General features: G+C 46.9%; 1 protein-coding gene across 4 annotated transcripts in view; it reads left to right on the forward strand.

Moving 5' to 3' along the window:
• Positions 1 to 17,980, forward strand: part of LOC147017876 (cold-inducible RNA-binding protein B-like) — an 82,375-nt gene extending 64,395 nt beyond the window's left edge. For 3 of the 4 annotated variants that reach the window (XM_085896942.1, XM_085896943.1, XM_085896944.1), the window contains exons 6-8: positions 9,737 to 9,801; positions 15,162 to 15,211; positions 17,448 to 17,980. In XM_085896942.1, the coding sequence (XP_085753068.1) occupies positions 9,737 to 9,801; positions 15,162 to 15,187 (91 nt within the window). In that variant the 3' untranslated portion in view covers positions 15,188 to 15,211; positions 17,448 to 17,980. Of the gene's footprint in view, positions 1 to 9,736; positions 9,802 to 15,161; positions 15,212 to 16,300; positions 17,320 to 17,447 lie in introns of those variants that run through there. The other variant, XM_085896945.1, reaches the window with a different exon arrangement.
• Positions 17,981 to 22,500: the final 4,520 nt, after the last annotated feature.

The following is a 22,500-nucleotide window of genomic DNA, read 5'->3' on the forward strand; positions in this document are numbered from 1 at the left end:
AGACGAGGGGGTGCTCGCGTCGTGCAGGAAGCTGCACCCGAGGGAGGCCGACAGCGCGACCTGGCCGAGGTGGAGACGCTCGTCGCACATAATAAAGATCCTCTATACCCCGAGCATCAGCAACCCCTCCTGTCTCCCCCCGCGCTGAGATAGTGCGACAAAGGGGGCCCCCGTTCCCACCCCCTGCCAGGCACTGTCCACGAGGCCCGCGGGTTGCGGGGCCATCGCCGCTCCGCGTCTCATCACCAGACGGGTAGGCCCGACCCGGTCTCGGCCTCAGGCCTACCCCATTCTTGGGGTATTTCTTTTCCTTGGTTTTGGGTATGTGTTGTCGGCGCCGTCTGTGAAGTAGAATTGTATAAGTGTTGCCGTGTGCTCGGTAGTCGGAATTAGCTCTGCACTGTGTTTTCACTTTTATGTTTGCTTTTTGTGTAAATGGAATTGTGTTTTCTTTTTTGTGTGCATTTGGTGGAATTGTATTTGTGTGCTTTCCGTTCGTCGCGAATAAATGTGCTTTATTGTTGAACTGTTTCCCGCTTCGCTTCGTCTTTTTCCCCATTGAACCCCCATCTTGCTTCACGTAAAGGGTTGGTAGTGGGCTGAGTACGCCCGATAATTAATCGAACCGTCGAGGTCGACGATAACACCGCTCGGTTATTCTGATAGTACGGAACGGGTCGCTTAAGTGGCCCGTGTCCGAAGTCGACCTGCGGCGAGGTGCGATCGCCCGGTCTACCCTCCGCGTGGGTACTTAGGTAGTTCGAATTTGGCGAGCAACCCTATCCCACGCGGGGGCTGATTGGCTCGATCGCGGTGAGACCGAAAGGTCCACCAGTGACTGGTTCCCGGCGTTAGTCCGAGAGGGTCACGACTGGATTGTCCGTCCGGTGGGCGACGTGCCGCGATTCGAGTTACGTGGCCGTTCGCACGCCGGCGGGCGCGGAATCCGCAACACTGGTGTCAGGTCGTGCGATACAAATTCATCGCCCTCCTCGCGGCACTGGTATTGGAGAGCAGGAAAACGGGCTCTCCTGTCTCCAATTAAATTCACGGGAATCGGTCCAGGGGTGAGAGAAGCGACCCCCGATTCCCTCCAAATTACGAGCGAGCAAATTAACCCTTCACGAGAAGCAAGATGGCGTCTCAAGGCGAGCGGGAGCCGGGGGTATTAGAAATGTATATGTGTAATAATGTAGAATCCATGGTCCAGGATGGAATCCCCGTGCAGGAAATGTTGATTGTGCAGGAACACGGACTCGCCCAACTGAACCCAGGGCCCGAGGTGGGTGCGGCAGCGGCCGCGGTGTATGACACCTCCCCCCCCCCTCTCCACCAAGACCCTTCCCCAACCCTTGCCGAAACGGCTCAGCTGAGTGCATCCAACATGGCCCAGCTATGCGCCATGCTGGCGGCAATGAACAAACAAATGAATGAAGTAAAAACGAAGATGGATACAAATACAAATGAAATGAAAAACGAAATGAACAAGCAAATGAATGAAGTGAAAACGACGATGGATGCGAATACACAGCAAATGAGGGAAGAAATGAAAAAGTTCCGGGGTGAGACGCAGAACATGGGCCGAAGCCTGCAGGCGGGCATGAAGGCCGTGACAAAGGAAATAATAATAGTGGAGACAAGGGAGGTAAAGGGTGAAGAGTTGGCAGTGACGGTAGCCGGGAAGGGAACCATAGAGGAGAGACTACACGAGGAAGACGGGGTAAGTGACGCACACACACACACAGAGGTAGTGGAGGATAATGGGGGTGAGCTGGCGGACTGGGTGGAGACCCAGTGCGAGCACCTGGATGGCCTCCTCCAGGAACGAGGGGAGGGAGTATGCCCCCTTGAGGTGAGTCACGACCAGGTGAGTTCGGTCGTGCTTTGCGAGGTTGAGGGGACGAGTGCTGTGGACGGGTGCACGGAGAGCTTGGGGGGTGTAGAGGCCCCGGAGACCCTTGTGGGGACACAAATCCCCAGTGTGGTTGTCCCTGTGTGTGTGGTGCAAGGTGTGAGTGCGTCCCCGTGTGTGGAAGCGACCCCGTGTGTGGGTGGTGTGGTGGCGATGGTGCCGGAGTACGTGCTTCCCAGCACGCCGAGTGTGGATGAGGCACCGTGCGTGAGTGTCGCCATGTGTGTGAATGAGGCACCGCGGGTGAGTGCCCCCGCGTGTGTGGATGGGGAACCGTGTGTGAGTGAGGCCGTGTGTGTGGATGAAACGGCCAGTGTGGATGAGGCACCGCGGGTGAGTGCCCCCGCGTGTGTGAGTGAGGCCGTGTGTGTGGATGAAACGGCCAGTGTGGATGAGGCACCGCGGGTGAGTGCCCCCGCGTGTGTGAGTGAGGCACGGAGTGTGAGTGAGGCACCGCGGGTGAGTGCCCCCGCGTGTGTGGATGAAACGGCCAGTGTGGATGAGGCACGGAGTGTGAGTGAGGCACCGCGGGTTAGTGCCCCCGCGTGTGTGGGTGAGGCACCGTGTGTGGAAGAGACCGCGTGTGTGAGTGTCGCCGTGTGTATGGATGAGGCACCGCGGGTGAGTGCCCCCGCGTGTGTGGATGAGGCACCGCGGGTGAGTGCCCCCGCGTGTGTGGGTGAGGCACCGTGTGTGGAAGAGACCGCGTGTGTGAGTGTCGCCGTGTGTATGGATGAGGCACCGCGGGTTAGTGCCCCCGCGTGTATGAGTGAGGCACGGTGTGTGGATGAGGTACCGCGGGTGAGTGCCCCCGCGTGTGTGGATGAGGCACGGAGTGCGAGTGAGGCACCGCGGGTGAGTGCCCCCGCACGCGTGAGTGAACGGCCGTGTGCAAGGTCGCTGTGTGCCAGGGAGACCGTGTGTGTGAGAGAGCGGTATGAGAGGGAGATGTCGGTTGGCATGCGGGAGCACGCAGCCGCGTCTCCCGGTGTGAATGTGATGGAATGGAGTGTGAGCGTCGTGACACGCAGGTATGCGTGTGTGGAATGGAGACGGAGACGGCGACAGAGGAGAGAAAGCCGAGTAGCGGCTGTAGTTGTTTCGAGGACCGTGCCGGGTTCACCCAGCAGTGAGCACGCGGTTCGTGCTGTGCAACGCACGAGACCACCACGTGCTCGCTTGCGAGAGTGAAGTCCCGGTCCGGAAACGCACGCGGTGGATTTGCCGATCCCGCGGACGGACAAAGTTTAGGCAGGTAAATGGATTTGGACCAGACGGGTTCTCCACGCGATCGTGTGTGTTAAGCTCCAACGGGCAAAGCACATGTGTTCGCGTGGGGAACCCCTCGAGACTTGGGGCTTGTTTTTTTTCTGCGCACGGTGACGTCATGGCTGCACGTGGGGTTGGAATCCGGCAGGAGGGGTATCTCTGCCGGATGGCACCGTCCAAGGAGGGACGAGGAACACGTGCAGCTGCATGACGTCACGGCCAGGTGCAAAGTGCGCGAGCTCTGAGTTGCCGCGCAGGTGCTGCGCATGAAAAAAAAAAGCAAGCCTCACTTTCGGGTGTACAGGATTCCTGGGCAAGGGGTGAAAGACCCCCTTACCTGGGCACAGGATGAAAACTAGTTAGGGGGAAGGGTTAGCTTAGCTAGACCGACTTCATGGGGCAGGGGTAAGTCCTCATGGAGTCCGTGGAATGGATTAGTTAGAGGGATTGTAGCCAGATTTAGGTTGGGGAATTGATTAATGGGATTATTTGAGAACAGTGACAGACAGTGAATGTGTAGTGGGGACGTAGCTTAGCTACGTAGTGTTAAAAGGAACGTGCTTTAGTGTAAGGGATGACGTGGGAGCACGAGTTAGTTAGGGGATGTAGTTAGAAGGATGGCAGAGTTCAGCGGTGTGTGTGTTGAAGAGTTGTTGGTGGGTTGTGAGGTGAGTACGTGTACATGTTGAGTGACTGAGGCCAGCGGGTCTGTGTGTGTGGAGCGATTGGGGAATGCATGGTGCGATGAGTGATTGGGGGGAGGAGTGACTCCCGCCCAAGGGACCCCGGGGTCAGAGTAAAGTGAGTTAGCTGGGTTAGTTAAATTACAAATTGGAGGTCGTTTTGTTGTTGGTGGGAATGTAGGCTCGAAACCCATTTGGAGGGGTGCAGGAGCCCTGTTGACGGGCTTGGGAGCGTGGCTGCGAAAGGTGAGTATCGCTGAGTGGGTACCCCGGGCACCAGGCTAGTCGGCCGCGGTAGGCCATGGGCCCATGGGGGGCCGGGATAGAGTAGTGGGCACGGGTGCGCCTGCTTGGTGCGGGGGCCCGGGGCGCCATTAGCCGCGTGGGCAGTGTTGTGGGCACGGGTGACCCTCGGAAAGGGGCCCGGGAGGCCGGCCTGCCACGTGTGCGTTTCAGGGGAGGTGCCATGGGGGGCACTCCCCGGTGTTAGGGAGCTGGTAGGCTCGGAGGCAGTGTAGTGCCCGGGGGTGCCATAGCGGGAGATTCGGCAGAGGGTCGTGCCTGCCAAAGGGAGCCACGTGTCCCAGCCAGGAGACCGTGTGAGGGCACGGAGAGAAAATTGGGGGGCGAGGCCCGAAATTGTGAGGACACCAACACAGGCGACGGGAATCTGGGTTGTTAGAACCAATAGTTTAAGCGAGAGGCGCTTGTTGAAAGCCCCGGGGTAGTTTAACAGTTAAATGGTTAGGGTAGATTAGGAGATGTACCCCTCCGCACCATCCATCCCCTCGCTGTCGTTGTGGGCCGCTGGACCCACTTTGGTTAAAGATCGCCGAACTCTGGGGAGGCCATCCTGAGGCTTCGTTGGGCCTCGACACAGGACGTTAGCTCTCCCTTGTTCCCCTCTGGGAAGGGAACGTAGGGGTTGGGAGTAGGCTAGGTGACAGAATAGGTTAGCCGAACAAGGACGATAAAGGGGGTTAGGGGACGATTTATAGTGGGGAAGTAAAAATAAAAAATAAAAATAAAAAAAATTAAGGGGGCTAAATTGGTTTTTCACAAATTAAGGGAGTGGGTATGTACAGTGACAGGCAAAGGCGATAGGTTGGGAGGGAGACAGGTAGGTAGGTCCGAGCCCGCCTTCCAAGTGGCCAGCACCACCGCACTCCCTCCACCAACCTCCACTGAACGGCAAAGGCTGGCCAACTTCATCGGCTGGCCGTGTTTTGCTGCAAGGCAGAGGCCGGCTAACTTCATCGGCAGCTGTTGTTGTGCTGCAAGGCCTGTACCGGCCAGTTCATCTGCTGGCTGTTTTCTTCAAGGCCTGTGCCGGCCAGTTCATCTGCGGGCTGTGTTTGCCTGCAGCGGCCTTCTTCTGCGGGCTGTGTTTGCCTGCTCACCTTTGCCATGCCATGCCCACTGCCCATGTTCACCAGCCCCGTTCAATTTTGCTTTGCCCCCCCCTGTTCATTTCCATGTGCGCCAGGATCAAGGCAACAGTTTGCAAGCTGCGAGAACTGCCCTGTTGGCAGCTACAACACGGGCCTGCAGTGGCAGCCCGTGCACCGTGTTTTGCGTCCATCCATTCATCCATTCATTCGTTGTGCTCATTGCGTGTGCCACTTGAGCTGGCACGGAGACTGCGTTGTGCAGCCCATGCACCGTTGTGGTTCACTGCATTCAGTTCAAACCGTTCATCCATCCATTCGTTGTGTTCATTGCGTGTGCCACTTGAGCTGGCACGGAGACTGCATTTGTGCAGCCCATGCACCGTTGTGGTTCACTGCATTCAGTTCAAACCGTTCATGCATCCATTCGTTGTGCTCATTGCGTGTGCCACTTGAGCTGGCACGGAGACTGCGTTGTGCAGCCCATGCACCGTTGTGGTTCACTGCATTCAGTTCAAACCGTTCATCCATCCATTCGTTGTGTTCATTGCGTGTGCCACTTGAGCTGGCACGGAGACTGCATTTGTGCAGCCCATGCACCGTTGTGGTTCACTGCATTCAGTTCAAACCGTTCATGCATCCATTCGTTGTGCTCATTGCGTGTGCCACTTGAGCTGGCACGGAGACTGCGTTGTGCAGCCCATGCACCGTTGTGGTTCACTGCATTCAGTTCAAACCGTTCATGCATCCATTCGTTGTGCTCATTGCGTGTGCCACTTGAGCTGGCACGGAGACTGCGTTGTGCAGCCCAAGCACCGTTGTGGTTCACTGCGTTCAGTTCAAAAGGGAAGGCCTTGGACTGCGTGTGAGCAGCCAGCCACGTTCCCTGTCACCTGCATTGTTTGAGTCAGAGACTGCATGTGGGCAGCCTGGCTCCCTGCTAACTGCTTTTCTTTTGCAGAGTTCAATGATCCTGGGCCATGGTTTAGTGTAAAATTTGTAAGTTAAGGTTAAGATGTACTGTAAATATGAGTGCGCCCCCGGCATGTATGTCTTAGCGCCGGCAATTTTATTTAAGTCGTCCGTGTGAGTGAGTTTGTTTAGGTAGTTACGCAGCCCTCAGGTTATTTATTTTGGGGACACGAATACCATGAATGTCGCACTCAGGGATCCGTAGGTAAAATGTACTAGGGGAAAACTACACATGATGGCACACGAAAATTTGACGACTCGGGACGAGTCTGTAAAAAGGGAAGGGGGTAGTGTTGTGGTTACCAGATTCGCAAACCATCATTCAGGTCCCTTAGGTGAGGTATCTCGGTAAGTGCATGTGTAGTTAGGCCCAAACCCGTTGTCTAGTGGGAATACATGTCATTTATGCGAGCTGCGACTCTTCAGGATAGCCGTTTTTCTTTTACTATCTTTATTTTGGACCAACCGCCATGATCACAACCACAACATCAACCACCGCTTCACCACAACCGCCACGACCTTCACGCACACCTCACAACCGTAGCATCGCCACCGTTCTTGCCCCGCTGTGGGTACCGGTGTTGGACTCATGCAGAACGCGCGTCGAACAGCGTGTACAAAATCACGGATTTTCTGCTTCAAAAACGGATCAAAAACGACACACGCCCACTTTTTGCCGTCCAATCGGTGAGCGAGGGGCGATTTGGCCCCGCCTCCAGAACGATCGATATATGCAAATTTGTGGATCAAAAAGCCTTCACGCCCACTTTTTCTCGGGCCAATGGGGAGCGAGGTGAAAGGTCAAAGGGAGGGGGTCAAAGGCGAAGTTACGGGGGGGATAAAAGGACGGTGTTCGTCAGTCAGAAGAACGAGTCGCAAACAAGAACGGGTCGGAGAGTCAAGAAGAGGAGAGTCGGAAGCAGAGGGTCAAGACTTCGCGGGCGGTGGAGCTGCTCGTCGTGTGCGTTGGAGTCGGAACGGAGGGGACGGAGCTGTGGAAAGGCGGCGACACCAGACGAGGGGGTGCTCGCGTCGTGCAGGAAGCTGCACCCGAGGGAGGCCGACAGCGCGACCTGGCCGAGGTGGAGACGCTCGTCGCACATAATAAAGATCCTCTATACCCCGAGCATCAGCAACCCCCTCCTGTTTCCCCCCGCGCTGAGATAGTGCGACAAAGGGGGCCCCCGTTCCCACCCCCTGCCAGGCACTGTCCACGAGGCCCGCGGGTTGCGGGGCCATCGCCGCTCCGCGTCTCATCACCAGACGGGTAGGCCCGACCCGGTCTCGGCCTCAGGCCTACCCCATTCTTGGGGTATTTCTTTTCCTTGGTTTTGGGTATGTGTTGTCGGCGCCGTCTGTGAAGTAGAATTGTATAAGTGTTGCCGTGTGCTCGGTAGTCGGAATTAGCTCTGCACTGTGTTTTCACTTTTATGTTTGCTTTTTGTGTAAATGGAATTGTGTTTTCTTTTTTGTGTGCATTTGGTGGAATTGTATTTGTGTGCTTTCCGTTCGTCGCGAATAAATGTGCTTTATTGTTGAACTGTTTCCCGCTTCGCTTCGTCTTTTTCCCCATTGAACCCCCATCTTGCTTCACGTAAAGGGTTGGTAGTGGGCTGAGTACGCCCGATAATTAATCGAACCGTCGAGGTCGACGATAACACCGCTCGGTTATTCTGATAGTACGGAACGGGTCGCTTAAGTGGCCCGTGTCCGAAGTCGACCTGCGGCGAGGTGCGATCGCCCGGTCTACCCTCCGCGTGGGTACTTAGGTAGTTCGAATTTGGCGAGCAACCCTATCCCACGCGGGGGCTGATTGGCTCGATCGCGGTGAGACCGAAAGGTCCACCCGTGACTGGTTCCCGGCGTTAGTCCGAGAGGGTCACGACTGGATTGTCCGTCCGGTGGGCGACGTGCCGCGATTCGAGTTACGTGGCCGTTCGCACGCCGGCGGGCGCGGAATCCGCAACAATATTATTGCCATCTATGCAGACTTGATGTGAGAAGGCAGTTGCAAATTTTCGCTTTGATGGCTTAAGGAATTTCAGAGAAAAAATTATTTAATATTTTTCTTAAATCCAACATGGCGGCCAAACCATGTGACCTATCAATTCGAAATTAACAAACTTATATCGCATACATGTCCCGAATATAGTTGTGAAATCTCGCCTTCATTGCTCCAGCGCTTCTGGAGAAGAAGATGTTTGAAGGTTTCAGGGTTTTTTCCAGATGGCCGCCAAACCATGTAACCTATCAACAAGAAATTAACAAACTTGAGAAAGGACCTCTTGCGGAATATATCTGTAAAGTTTCGTCTCAATCTGTCTGGCCGTTCTGGAGATTAAAAAAAAAAAATAAAGATGGCAGCCGAATTACGTCATCGATGACGTCACGAAAAACATTTTCGCCGGTGACTAGGAGTAGATGACGCACAAAAAATTTCAGATTTTTCCTATTCGGCGTTCTACTTGACGAATTTTCACCGGTATATCGCTTCACCTATGACGTCACGAAAAATCACACGTGTTCCCCATAGGGAGCTTAGTAAAATGTGTCAAACAAAAAATTTTTCCATTGCATGGTTTCCGAGATACAGATGTCCAAAGTTTATCGTTTTTTTTCAAGATGGCGCCCGCATCACGTGACCAATGATGTCATAATTATAACCTGATTGTGCTATCAAAAAAGATACATACTATGGTGAAAATTTCGTGTCGGTCGGACTTGGTGTCCCAGAGAAAATGATTTTTAAAGCGAAAAAGGCCGCGAAATGCCGGCGGAAGCGGAAAAATAATAAGAAATAATAAACTTAAGAAAAACAATAGGTTACCCAGACCATTTGACTGGGTACCCTAATAAGATGTGGTGGCATCATGCTTGATATGGGAGGTTAGTGGGTTTCACCCCAGGCATACCAAAAACTTTTTAAATGGTACATATTGCTTCCTTTACTGATGCACAGCATTAAAAGGATACAGTGCAAACAAACCATAGGTTGGCAACCACTTTGCAAGTTTAATGAGTCTATGTGCCTCTTCCTGCATCTTGTAAGGGAACTCGTATTATATCACTGGCACAAATTCCAGGTGTTTTTAGGCGAATTTCAAATGCATTAACATTCTCGGCAACAAGAAATGTTTCTTGATGCTGATGTCATGGCATCAATGAACCATCTTGTCAATGTTTGACATCAGGAACTGAGGAATTGAAAGAAGCCCATTGCTCAGATGTTTTCCGTTTTGACATTTAATTGTTTTCACTTCCCGACTTGATTTTGATTAGATGTTAAATGGATGTAGACTTCTACCCCCTGCCCTTCCATTTTATTTCCAGAGGTTATCCTTTACTAACTCGGTTGGTATTTTTGTAACTGTACATTGATATAGTCTTTCTGTCCACTCGTGGCCTCATTCTAGCAGAAGTAGTTGTACATCATCTTTATAACCCCATGCTGTGTTCTGTTTTTGTTTTGTTTTTTCATGCTGGTTAATCCACTGATTGTGCTTCCCATCCAGAGACCGCTACAATTCTCGTGACTATGATGACAGGCACTACAGCCGTGAAGATTATGAATCTTACGGTATGCACCAGGGCATATATTTGGTTTCGTTTGTGGCATTTGTCTGGAAGGCAGAGTTGTTTAACACATGCATAATGTTACCATGCATGTACATTTTATTAACAGCAGGGTGCATTATTGCTTTGTTCGTTTTTGGGATTGATGAGGCCAGGGAACTTTTTTTTTAAAGCATTGCTGTTGTGCTCTTTATTTTGCATGCCCAAAACAGGTGTTTCAGATGCTTTAATTGAGATGCATATACATTTTCAATATTTGACATGGCGAATACATAATTGAACTAGAACGGGCACTCATAGAGCGCATACCTTCGCCGCCAATACTTTTTCATGGTCTGGCGACTGGTTTGTTCTTGGTATGAGTGTGGGGAACTGGTTTGATGCTGGTTTCATGCAAATCGAATAAGAATTGACTGAGTTATGCCGAAAACCGCATATTTTTCAAGGGCGTGACCCCCCCCCCCCCCAGACATTTTACCCCAACCGGTGACGTGTTATGACGTCATTGTGTCACAAGATTGGGCATTAAATTCTGAACATTTTGGTGCTGGGTTCATGTAAAGCAGACAAGAATTGACCGCGTTATGACAAAAACCGCATATTTTTCAAGGTCGTGACCCCCCTGACCTTTGACCCCTAACCGGTAACAAGAGTATGGGCGTCATTGTGTCATATTGCATATCACAAGATGAGGCGTTGAATTCTGAACATTTTGGCGTTAGTTGCATGCAAATTGAATAAAAATTGACCGTGTTATCGTAAAAAGACGATTTTGACCTTTTCTTGACCTTGACCTTTAACCCGAACGATCCCAAAATCTAATCGAATGCTTCCTGGCTAATAACCAATCATCCCACCAAATTTCATGCAATTCGGTTTAATACTTTTTGAGTTATACGAATCACAAGATTACAAATAAATAAATAAATCAATAAATACATGCCGACCAAAACATAACCTTTTGCAGAATGCGAAGGTAATGAAGTAGTTAGGGAATTTTAGCAAATTGTATTGACCATCTGTGAAAAAATTGCTTACCAAAAAATTTCTTCACTAACGTATTCATCGAGGTGTCTACTAACACCTATCAATTAGTGCAAACCCAAATCCTTGTGGAAAATTATGGGGAGGCAATCAAAGTTCGGGTGCTCAGAGGGCCTGCGCGAAAAAATGGGGAAATTAACTTTTGCCAATATCGACTTTGGGATGTTGAACGAGGGGTTTTTTGGGGTGCTGAATTGATTCCAACCATTATTTTAGAAAAAAAAAAACACTCCTTGATCATATAAAATGTATTTTATTGACATTTTTAACAGAACTGTGCTCAATGGAAATGTTGCTTCGTCAGCTTTTACAACCTTGTTCATCAAACTCCCCAGTATCTTCCTCACTCCTCTTGTCATCCAGCTGGTTGATGTTCAGGCAAGAGTTATGATGACAGATGCCGCAAGCAGAAATACACTTGACTCCTTGCTTTTTACAGCAGCACCTGAGTGAGCTGCAGTCCCCCGCACAGTTGCAGCTGGCAAACGTCAGGCGGTAGTCTGGTGCAATGGGGTCTGTAGAAGGGACTGGTGCATATCCTTGCTCAGTGGAGTTGCCATCCATAGTCCCGGGCATCCAACGATGGACTTTGCAGCATCAGCCAGTCTCTAGTCTGGAGGTAAGCTCGGAGAGAGTGCTGTGCTGCAGCTCCTGTTGTCGAGGGGGGGGGGGAATTTCTCAGGTGTTATGCTCCCAGGAGCAGCTCGCTTGCTGAAGATGTCGAATCTCAAGTCTTCCAAGTCTTTAGAGGATTTCCCATGGAACATGAGCATGAAAAGATCACAGCCTGCTTTAATGATATCACCTTTCTCAGCTCGGATGTCCATAAACACGTCCATTGCCCTCTCTGCTTCATCAGTCTTGCAGAGCTTGCTGAGCAAAGTTGGTTTTCCAAACCCAAAAATTGCAGACACTGTATCGCAGCCAGAAAAGCTGTGCAAGAAGATGAGATACCTCCGGTCTATCTCTGGGAAGGCCTCCCGGATCTTTTCGACATCGTAAGATGTTTCTTTGGCTGTCGTGAGGAAGATCGGATGGTCTGGAACATGATGAATCGGCATACCAGGACGTCTGTGTCCTCAGCCCTCACCTCGCCAGGGGACTCTCTTGCCTCATCCGGAGCTGTGTGGACGATTTAGGTGTCGGCATCATCGGAACATTGCTGCACACTGATTCCATTACTACTAAATGTCTCAGCAAGGAGCAGAACGAGCTGGGCTTTGTTGTTCTTGTTATCGAGGAACTTTTCTCTTGCAATGTTGATTTTGAGATCCAGACGCATCTGAATGTCACAGCATGCATTCTTTGTTCGTCTCAAGTGGTCATGGTCCTTGGTGGAGCTGCCATATCCGTCAAAGACCACGGTTATCCGGAGGCGATGGCTCCCCATGGACTTCACAAACCGGAGGTAGCTCTCGGCAACATCCTTCCAAGTAAGGTTAGCCTCCCACTTGACATTGTGCAGGAGCCACCCACCATCAATCACAAGGCTTGTGCAGGGGGGTTGTTCGACAGGTGCCACACATGCCTTCAGGGACCTTGCTGGGGCAGCTTTGTCTGGCTTTCGCAACTTTTGATTTTTGTCAAACAGAGACATCGGTTTTGGCGTCAACTCGAAGCGCAGAGCTTTTTTGGTCTTGACTTCACGCTCACTGATGACAATGAGGCGGTTGAATAGCTTCAGTGAGTCAATGACCAGCTTCTCGCCATTGAATTTGTGTCCAGATCTGAGGCTTGCAAGTGATTTCACCTTGTGTTTGGTTACCATTGCATCCACATCAGTTTTCCCATCCATCTTGGCCTGTATGGCTCTGCCAACTTCTGCTTGATCAGCGTTGACTTGGTCTTCGGGAGTGCTGCTGAACCCAGTTGAGAAGGGCACCAAAGTCTTCTTGTCACGTGTGGCATCAAAAGGGTTGACTTCCTCCAACCACCCAACTATGGTGTTGACAGCATCGTTATCTCTCTTAATTTGTGCTCTTTTAACGTCGGTGTGGACAGGTACCCCACATTTGACCATGCTTCTTTCTAGCTCTTGGCGAATGAACGAGAAGTGGTTCAGAGTCTGAACCCAAGACTTATTAGAAGACTCATTCCGAAAGCAGCCTCTGTTTAGACCACCGGAGGATTTTGCCTCACGCATGAGTGTGGCTTCTATTGTGATGTCGGTCCATGTGCCGGACGTAAAAAAGACATTTTTTTTTGTAAACAACAGACAGGACATGAAATTTTGACACAAAACAGACAGAACACACATACAGTGATGTGTTTTAATAGGTCCACTCTACGTTGAATATATTCAACTTCTATTGAGTCGGTACACAATTTTATAGCTAAAAGCTCTTAGCTAACGTCAGCAAACACAAATAATTCTACTGAGCATGAGCACAAGTATAACCAACAATATAGCAGTGGTTTCAAAAATGTTGTATGCTGGTTTCAGCACAATTTGAACAATCTGAATCAATTGAGCCAAATTACCACAAAACGGTCTGAGATATGTAAAAATGTATCATATCAATATTTTACCACCAGGGATTCATTTTTCCTCAAATCTAATGGTTGGAATCGATTCAGCACCCCAAAAAACCCAAATTAGACATCCCACAAGTCAATATTGGCAAAAGTTAGTTTTTTCCGTTTTTTTATTTTTTTTTTTCGCGCAGGCCCTATGAGCACCCGAACTTTGGCTCCCCAGAATTTTCCACAAGGATTTGGGTTTGCACTAATTGATGGGTGTTAGTAGACACCTCGATGAATACGAGAGTGAAGAAATTTTTTTGGTGAGCAATTTTTTCACAGATGGTCAATACAATTTGCTAAAATTCCCTAACTAATAAAAAATATACCATCAGAGATGGGGAATCCCCCGCCATTGAAAAAGAATTGAAATCAGATAAGCGGTTTTCCATTTATTACAAAAAACATTTTTTCCAAGATGGCCGCCCCAGTCGGCTATCTTGGATCCGGCCATGCCCAAAATCAATAAGGTTCTTCCTTTTCAGGTGCTACATGTGAGTCAAATTTCAAATCGATATGGCGAACAGGTTATGAGTTATCTCACTCACAGCTATAAATGTTGACGCCCAGCCAGCCGGACGGATGGACGGACAGCCGGATGGACGACCCGGGTGATAACAATATCCCCCTTCCGCCACGCGGCGGACGATAAAAACAGAAACTTTGAGGTGCCTGAAATAGTGATAAATAAAAACTCATATCTTCTTCAAAATGAGGTTACACCTCTCCCACAAATGGAATGATCTCACATTGTTTAGTCTGCTTTTAACTGGGCCATGTGTGGAGGACAGGTCTCGTGAGAATACACGAATGCCCATCATGTCTTCTGGCCAACGTGGTGGTCACATTTTGGAAATGTTGAAGTAGTCTTTCCTACAGACTGCAAGCAATGTCCCATATGCAACCATATTGTCCCATACGTAACATAAAAAAATTAATTGTGAACTAATTATTGACTTGTATTGTAAGCTTGAAATACAAGATATCTGACCAACATATGATTGATTAGAACTTCTGAAAATGGCATTGAAAAAATTTCAGAGCTTTTAGTGTCATCCTGAAAAAGCCATGTAACATTTTTACGTATCAGACATCACTTAAGAACAGGCCTAATTTGCATAATTAATGAAGTGGCTATTTTTTATTGTGTATTAAAAGAGCATGGTAGAGTATTCATGTCCATTTAAAAAAAAAAATTGTTGTACAGTTTGGTTTCATTTACTACATGACCATTTCAAATTATCCCATGTGTAGCACCTAATTTGCATTTATGTAAATTAGTTTCATGATTTCACACCTTGAACTTATGACTGCCATTTTCTTTCAAAGATTCATAAAATTTCACATTCAGATGTGAAAATCTCATTGAAATTAGAGCTGTTGCATGAATATGAAATTCTGCCATCTGAGGGGACCTTCTCTTGAACTTGCCCATATCCTGCTGGAAGACAAACAGGTGGAAAAAAAAAACCTGACATTCGGTGGCAGAGGTAAAGAGCGAGCGACAAATTTACTCACCCGAAACGAATGCAAAGCAAATATGAGGTGCGTGTGAGCAATCGCTTGCCCTTCATGGTGACCTCTGATTGATGGTTTTTGCCCATTATAATCTGAATAGTTTTGATTTCTTGGGGGGAGGGAGGCAGAGATTTTGCTATTTGCTTTATTAGCTGTTTTAGTTTTCATTTACGGAGTTATTTTATTAATTGGATGTTTTATTTTCATTACTTGCCTTCAATGTAACAGTTGACGGGTCTAAATGAATGAATCGTGTCATTGTTGGGAACCTCTTGTCTGTAGATCATGGAAAAGGTTGGAAGCGCTGAGAGCTGAGGAGCAGCCGAGTCAAGGTGAGCTTATTGCAGTTTGCTGGTGCGAAAGCTAAGATGTGGGCTCCGAGTTTTGTTTGGGGATAATATTTACTTGAAGAGGATGGACATTCTTTTGTGTACTCCAGTGATAACCTTATTGGCAGACATTGTGACAATGTCATGTCTTTTGTCTGGATTTTGAGGCCACAGTTTTAGGGGTGGGGGGGGGATAGTGTTTTTGTTTTGTTTTCAGCTACTGCAACATACCTATTTTTGCAAATTTAATGTTATTGCTTGGTGGAGGGGTTTAAAGCAGAAAGTTTAAACTGTTACATGATTGCTTTTGGGATAGGATAGATAAGGGACATTTGCAAATTAGTTTTGGTATTTATTAAAAAAAATTTTTGTGGACTGAAAATGAAGCTAACACTTTATTAGCCTTTGGGAAATAGCTGTTGATTTCCTATGAAGTTTTCTTTTTACTTTCCCCAGGTCTTAAGGCAATTTTTAAATTATTATTATTAATTATTCTTATTTTTTTTTCATGTTTTCATCTTTAATAAATTTTGTTTTTATATATGATATTGGACCCGTGGGTGGAGCACAGTTTGACAAATTTGGCTAATGTAATCATATTTTTACATCGAGTTTGAGAGGCTGAAAAGTACAATGACTTGGGTGCGTATCAACGAAGTTGTCTGAACCGACCATAAATTATTTTATGCCTCCCGAGTCAGACGTTTTTGGGTTGTCTGTCTGTCCGAAGCAAATTTTCGTGACTGCAATAACTTGTGAACTGCCGAAGGGATTTTGACCAAACTTGCACAACTCCTGCTATGATGCAAAGATGAACCACCTATATTTTGGGGTTGAAAGGCTTTTTTTCATGTGACCTTTATTAAAAATATTTTTGAATACTAACTTTTCGACCAAACCTGGTACAAGTATGGACTGCGATAAAGATTAACTAATATTTTAATTCTGCATTCCCATCAGGTTAAAAGGGTCCTGTGCTCTTTGAAATTCGTTTTGCATGTCATAACTTGACTTAGAAGCATCTGATATTTTCTCTTCTACCTCACTCCCCCTCTTCCCCCCCCCCTTTGAATTTTTTTTTGAACCTTGAAGAAGCAGTGGAGCTGATCCATTGCATGCTGTCATACATTGAAATGTTTTTTTTTTTTTAATTAATCACACATCCACTATGCACAACACTGAAATAGTTCTAAATTTGGCATTTGAAATGAAATGCTGAATTAAAAAAATTTTTATATATATAACCGTCCAAGGGTTTCTGAGACAACGAGAAGGGCATTCGGTAGAGCGCATACCTCTGTCGCGCAATGCCTGATCCATGAGAACATATCTGGCCCAATACATTTTTGAAATATCATGCTATATGTCATTTTTGCCCCATCTCAATGGTGAAGAATCACTTTAAAAATTCTTGTAGTCTGATCTGGATCCATATCTTCACCAAAATCTTATGAGTTCGTCCTTGTCACACACCAAACCTGTCCACAAAATTTCATCTGGATCCGTCCACATCTTTTTGAGATATACTGCACACACAGACAGAAAGGGGTGAAAACATAACCTCCTTCACCTTCGGTGACTGAGGTAGAAATTGATAACCACCGTCATCAGCAATTGTCCATTCATTCCTTTGATCCACCCTTTACTGAAGCAGTTGAAGTGAGGTTTGCAAATCTACCATAATCTACATGCCCTGGTGTGGTTCTTCATTGTTAAATGCTGGGCGGGGGGGGGGGTGTTTTTTTTTTTTCTTTCTTTCTTTCCTACTCTCCTTTTGACAGAGATCGAGGCAGGTAAACTTTGATCCTTTTTCCACGCAATTGGGTTTTGGAAGGATTATTTTCAAAAATGTTTAAGGATTATGAGATTAATGACTTAAAAAATGTATTCCCCCTTTCTGTGAAGCTTATCATTCATTTATTCATTTGATTTTTTTTTTTTGCTGGTGGTAGAAATCTGACCTTGTCAGACTTTTTATGAACATCACATTGTCTGGCTCATACCGTGTGTAACAAAGCAAAATGCAAATCGGTGGTTTACTTGCAAGTGCAGCCTGCAGCATATCTGAACCATACTGAGAAGGCCGGCCGAGTTTGCAGCCTGCATCCAGCCACCAAGTCATTACAGTCACCACATGCTTATTGATCAAAGCAGTCTTTCCCAGCGTTCTCCATACCGTCAGTACCAGCAGCTCTCCCACCCTGACTTACCACGCCTTTCTCACCAACCTGTCCTTTAGATTTCTACATGGATTAACCTGTGAACTCCACATCCCTAAATGCGTCCATGCAGTGAATACTTCCAGGCCTCACGTCCCAACCACCATGAAACCTGGCTCTGAGCTCGGCCTCCTTCAAAGTGCTATAAGATTTGCTTTGCTTTGGATTCTTGATCACAAAGTAATTATTATTTTATTTTTTTTGATCTCATGTTCAGCTTTTGTATTATTGATGATTTAGTGCTAGGTTTTTTTTTTATTTTTTGGTGTGTGAGACTTGGAAAATTTTCGAGTTAATTGATTGCGACTGATATGGATCGGTTGGTTTTGTTCTACTCAGTCTTTTGACCTTCAGTAAGCTGAAAAGGTTCGTGTTTTCATGTCCATATACTCCACAGTCATGGTAAAGGGTCTTTTCAGTGTCGAATCCCTTCAACCAAGTGTGGTCCCATTTGAGCCTCTAGTTTTGTTCTTCTACTCAATATCAACAGCCTGGCTGCCTTGCTGATGTACTGTTCATCTCATCTATTCATTAAAAGTTTTTCCCACTCCAACCTGCACACTGTACTTGATGAACACATCTGCAAACCACCTCAGATACTGCCAACCATGCAGATTTTTCCCAAAGATTCTATCCTTATCAGCAGTTGACAAGCTTCAAATGTGAATGTGACTCCAATGGAATTTATCTGCTTAAATAAATAAAAATTTATCGTCGGTGCAACATTTCAGAATCTTAAGGTGGTTTCCAACAAGCAACCATAAAGCCCAGATCACAAGTTCTTAATGTTAAAGTGCTGATCATGAAACTAGCACTTTCCATGAAATGAAAACACCGCTCTTAAAAGTCTACCATTTCCACATTTGAAGAGCATAATAATGTGCTGTCTCCTTTTTACTTTTCTTGTTCATGGAGAATTTTCCATTTGCAAACAAGACCATTGTTTTGAATTTTATAAGGCCAAGTATTTCATAATTTGGTACATTGAATAGTGCAAGGGACTTTTTCAACTGCAAGTTGATTTGATTATGTTGCCTGTCCATTGGAAGGGAGGTACCTTTTTTTTTTTTTTTTTTTTTTTTTTTTTTTTTCTTTCTTTCTTTTTTTTTTCCTTTGATCATAGCAAAAGTTCAAACTAGCCTTCACAAAAAATAATGTTTCATCGAATTAGCAATGCAATGGTTGGCCTGTTGCTTGCAGCCCACCCACTCATCAGAAGCAAAGTTCAAATCATGTGTTTGTCCTTTACCAACAAATATCCTTGTTGTTCATGGTAAATTACACTGGTGTCTTTCCTACCTGATTTTTCTGCACATTCTCTTCCATGAGTCTTAAATCAATTGGGTTTTGTCCATTTTGGAATGTTCTCAACCATACTGTAACTTCCCAAACGCTCTCCACAGCCAACAAAACATTTAACATTCTATTAAATACAGAGGCAAATTGAATTTATTGACTGCATCATTCACTTGTCCAAGGATGCTAACTGTTAATAATACATGCACCTACTTGTTAAAGTTGTTTTTTTTGTGTTTGATTGGTGAGTACTGATTTGGTTGGATGGCAGAGGTCACATCATTAACAACATCAAGGTGAAATACTTCAAATTGATTGCATGTTAGTTATGCCCCTCTCCTGGAACCAACTTAGTTTTTCCATTTCCTACATCTTTCCTCTGACTTTTCCAATTTTCATGTCTTGTGAAATTTAATTTCCATGATTAGGGAAATCTATCGTTTCTCTCTCTTGATTTGAGGTTGAGCATGTGTTCATTCAAAGCTGTGCAACCTCTGGTCTTGGGGCTACTTTTACCCTTGCAATCCATCTCATTGTGGCAAGAAAGTGCCATTCCTGGACTTTATCATCTTGTGCAGTGAAGGTCTTTCTGGATTTATCTTGTCAACGGCCTTTTATCTGTCATATTGCAGCATATTTGCAGTTCAGGGCATTTGGCAATAAAGACGTTGTATGATTCTGATGTGATTAACTTTTCACTTGTATCCTTAAAAACACTTTCGTTTCCGCCAAAATTTCCAAGCCACTGCCACGTTGACAAACCCATGACCTGTGTGATAACTGGATGCCATGAACATAGCAGCTGGGGGTGTTCAGGATTTACCGCTTCCTGAGCCCAACCAGTGCAAGGCCTCCTTGAACATTGACAGGTCGTCCGCTGCCACAAACCTACCTCGTCCCGCCGTCCTTCCTGCCTGAAACTACGACTATTGCAATCAGCCTCCAACCGCCCCATGCAAGTAGAGCGGCTTTCAACTTTCATTCTGTCCAGTGCAAAGTCAGCTTTTACTTTCTTCGTTCATACCAAATTGTTTCCAGTCTCATGTGCACAACTCAACCTTTGAGCTTGTTTTGAAGGCCTTTTTCCCAAAGCCATTATCTATTTTGGATAAACTTAGAGTGGGTGAGAATTGCAGGTTTTAAAATGATTTGGACTTTTGCTACCTTTCATGACTCAGGAATATGTGGGCCTTTTTTCACCTTGTACATTTTTTTTTAATGCAAATCTGTTCTTGATGCTCATTTTTATGAAGTAAAATTATTTCAACCATTGGTCTTTACTTTGAAAGGTTTGTCCTTGTTTGACTGATTTATTTATTTATTTATTTATTTTTCTCCATTTTTCAAGTCATGTTTTTATTTGCAGGACAGGAAGTACCTTGATGGACAAAAACCCAGGAAATGGCTGGTAAAGCCTTCTTTACCAGGTGAGAAATATTTTACATGTGAAGATGCCACCATCATTGCAGAGATGTCCATACCTTTCAGACCTTTGTTGAATGGTGGATTGTTATTTTATTTTTGCTTTAAAATTGGCCATCTTTTCCAACGATATCTCTATGCTACAAATTCAAATTTGCCAATCTTACATTGAGATGTCAAAAAACATAATCCACTTCCAGAGCTGTTACTTGATGACTTTGCCATGCGGTTACATGCCCCCTTGTCTAATCTTGGATATGGCAAAATGCAAACCCCAAGTTGTGTAATTGTCACTTTTCTTTTTTGTTGATGTGGAACAAAATTAAACCTGCTGCTCTCTTCTGTTATTAATTTTTTTTTATATATATGTAATTTTTCTTTATTTATTTATGAATGTTGAAGATATAATTCCTTCCGAAGTGGTTTTCGCTTTGCAGGGAAGCTCAACGGATGACGGGAATGGGGCAAAGCCTTCGGGACCCCCAATCTTTGACGATAGGAGGGAAACCACAGGGTAATATTCCCGGGTCAGATTGTGGGAGGATGACTGAGTGGTGCTGAGGTGTCGTCCACCGGATGGCGGTCTCCTTGGGCTAACGTGAGGAGGTCCCTTCGGGTGTGTGCCTGGAATGTCCTATCCCAAAGAGAGGATGATCACATGTCTCATATCATCTGAGCTCAAGCGTTTAGATATCGGTATTGCAACACTCTCTGAGGTGAGGAGACCAGATTACGGAGAGATCATGGTGGGTGGTTACACCTACTATTGGTCTGGTCGCTCTGATGGTTACCATGCCCAAGGAGTTGCTGTGGCTGTGTCCAATAAGCTGACTCCAATGATAATTGAGGTAACACCGGTCAACGAGCGTATTATGAGACGAAGGATTCGTCACTCCTTAGGTGTCATTTCCCTGGTCTCTGTTTATGCTCCGACTGAGGCGAGTGATCTCACCGTGAAGGATGCATTCTATGCCACACTCGAGTCTGTGGTTGATCAGTGCCACAGACGAGATACACTTCTAGTCTTGGGGGATTTCAATGCATCGACTGGAACTGATGGGGATGGTTGAGACGTGCATTGGTCCTCATGGGTCAGGAACTATGAACCAGAATAGCACCAAGTTCCTTGACTTTGCAAGAAGTCATGAAATTTGGGTGGCCAGTTCATGGTTTCAGTGCCCACAAGCTCATTGCTGGACTTGGTATTCCAACGCTGGTGGTGTGGCAAAGGAGATTGACCATTTCCTCGTTGATGGTCGCTGGAGGATGATCCAGCACTGCAGGGTCTAACAGAGTGCTCAGTTCCTCAATACTGACCACCGGCTTGTTGTAGCAACTCTGAAGTTGAACCTTAAATCCAGGAGAATGGTACCATCCCAGGCAAGGCTGGATGTTGGCAAGCTCAAGGATGAGAGGGTAGCTGAGGAGTTTGCGATTAAGCTGAGTGGAGATTTGGGGGGTCTGGGTGCTTTGGGATGTCGTGAAGAGATGTGGAGTGCCTTCAAGACCACCGTCCTTGATGCTGCCGGTGAATGTCTTGGATCTCACCGCAGGGCAAAGAAGATTTTTGTCTCGAGGGACACTGGGATACCATTGACCAGATTTGCAGGGTCAGGCTGAATGGCAGAGCTGAGGCGTAAAACTGTACGAGCGCTAAGGGTGGACAAGGAGGTCTATGTGTGAAGAATCTGTGAGGGGGTAGAGCATCACCTGTGGTCAAGGGATTCTCGTCCTGCTTTCAGGGGAATTCGTGCATTGTGTTCATCCAAGCCCATCCCTCGGTGGACTCAACCTTCAGGTTGAGCATGTGTTCATTCAAAGCTGTGCAACCTCTGGTCTTGGGGCTACTTTTACCCTTGCAATCCATCTCATTGTGGCAAGAAAGTGCCATTCCTGGACTTTATCATCTTGTGCAGTGAAGGTGTTTCTGGATTTATCTTGTCAACAGAGCAGAGGGTGGTCGACTCTTGACAGAGGAGTCCGAAGTGAAGGCCCGCTGGGCCAGTTACTTTGAGCGGTTGTACAAGGCTGATCCACCAGCTGTCGAGTTTGACGTCAGGGGTGTTACAATCCCTGTTGCGGACCATCCAATCGACTGTGGTCCACCTTCACTTGTGGAAACAGACTGTGGTGAACCGGTTGAAATGGGGTAAAGCTCCAGGGATCTGTGGCATCCATGCTGAAGTTCTCAAGGCTGGTGGAAATGCTGCACTCGTGTCGTTGCATGCACTTCTGTGCTCTGCCTGGAACACAGGCATCATCCAAACTGACTGGAAGAGGGGCCTTGTTGTCCCTCTCTGGAAAGGGAAGGGTGATCGCCAAGACTGCAACAACTACCGAGGGGTGACGCTGCTC

This window comes from Eptatretus burgeri, chromosome 10 (genome assembly GCF_056783735.1).
Source record: "Eptatretus burgeri isolate ZD-2024b chromosome 10, Ebu_testis_v1, whole genome shotgun sequence".
NCBI lineage: Eukaryota > Metazoa > Chordata > Myxini > Myxiniformes > Myxinidae > Eptatretus > Eptatretus burgeri.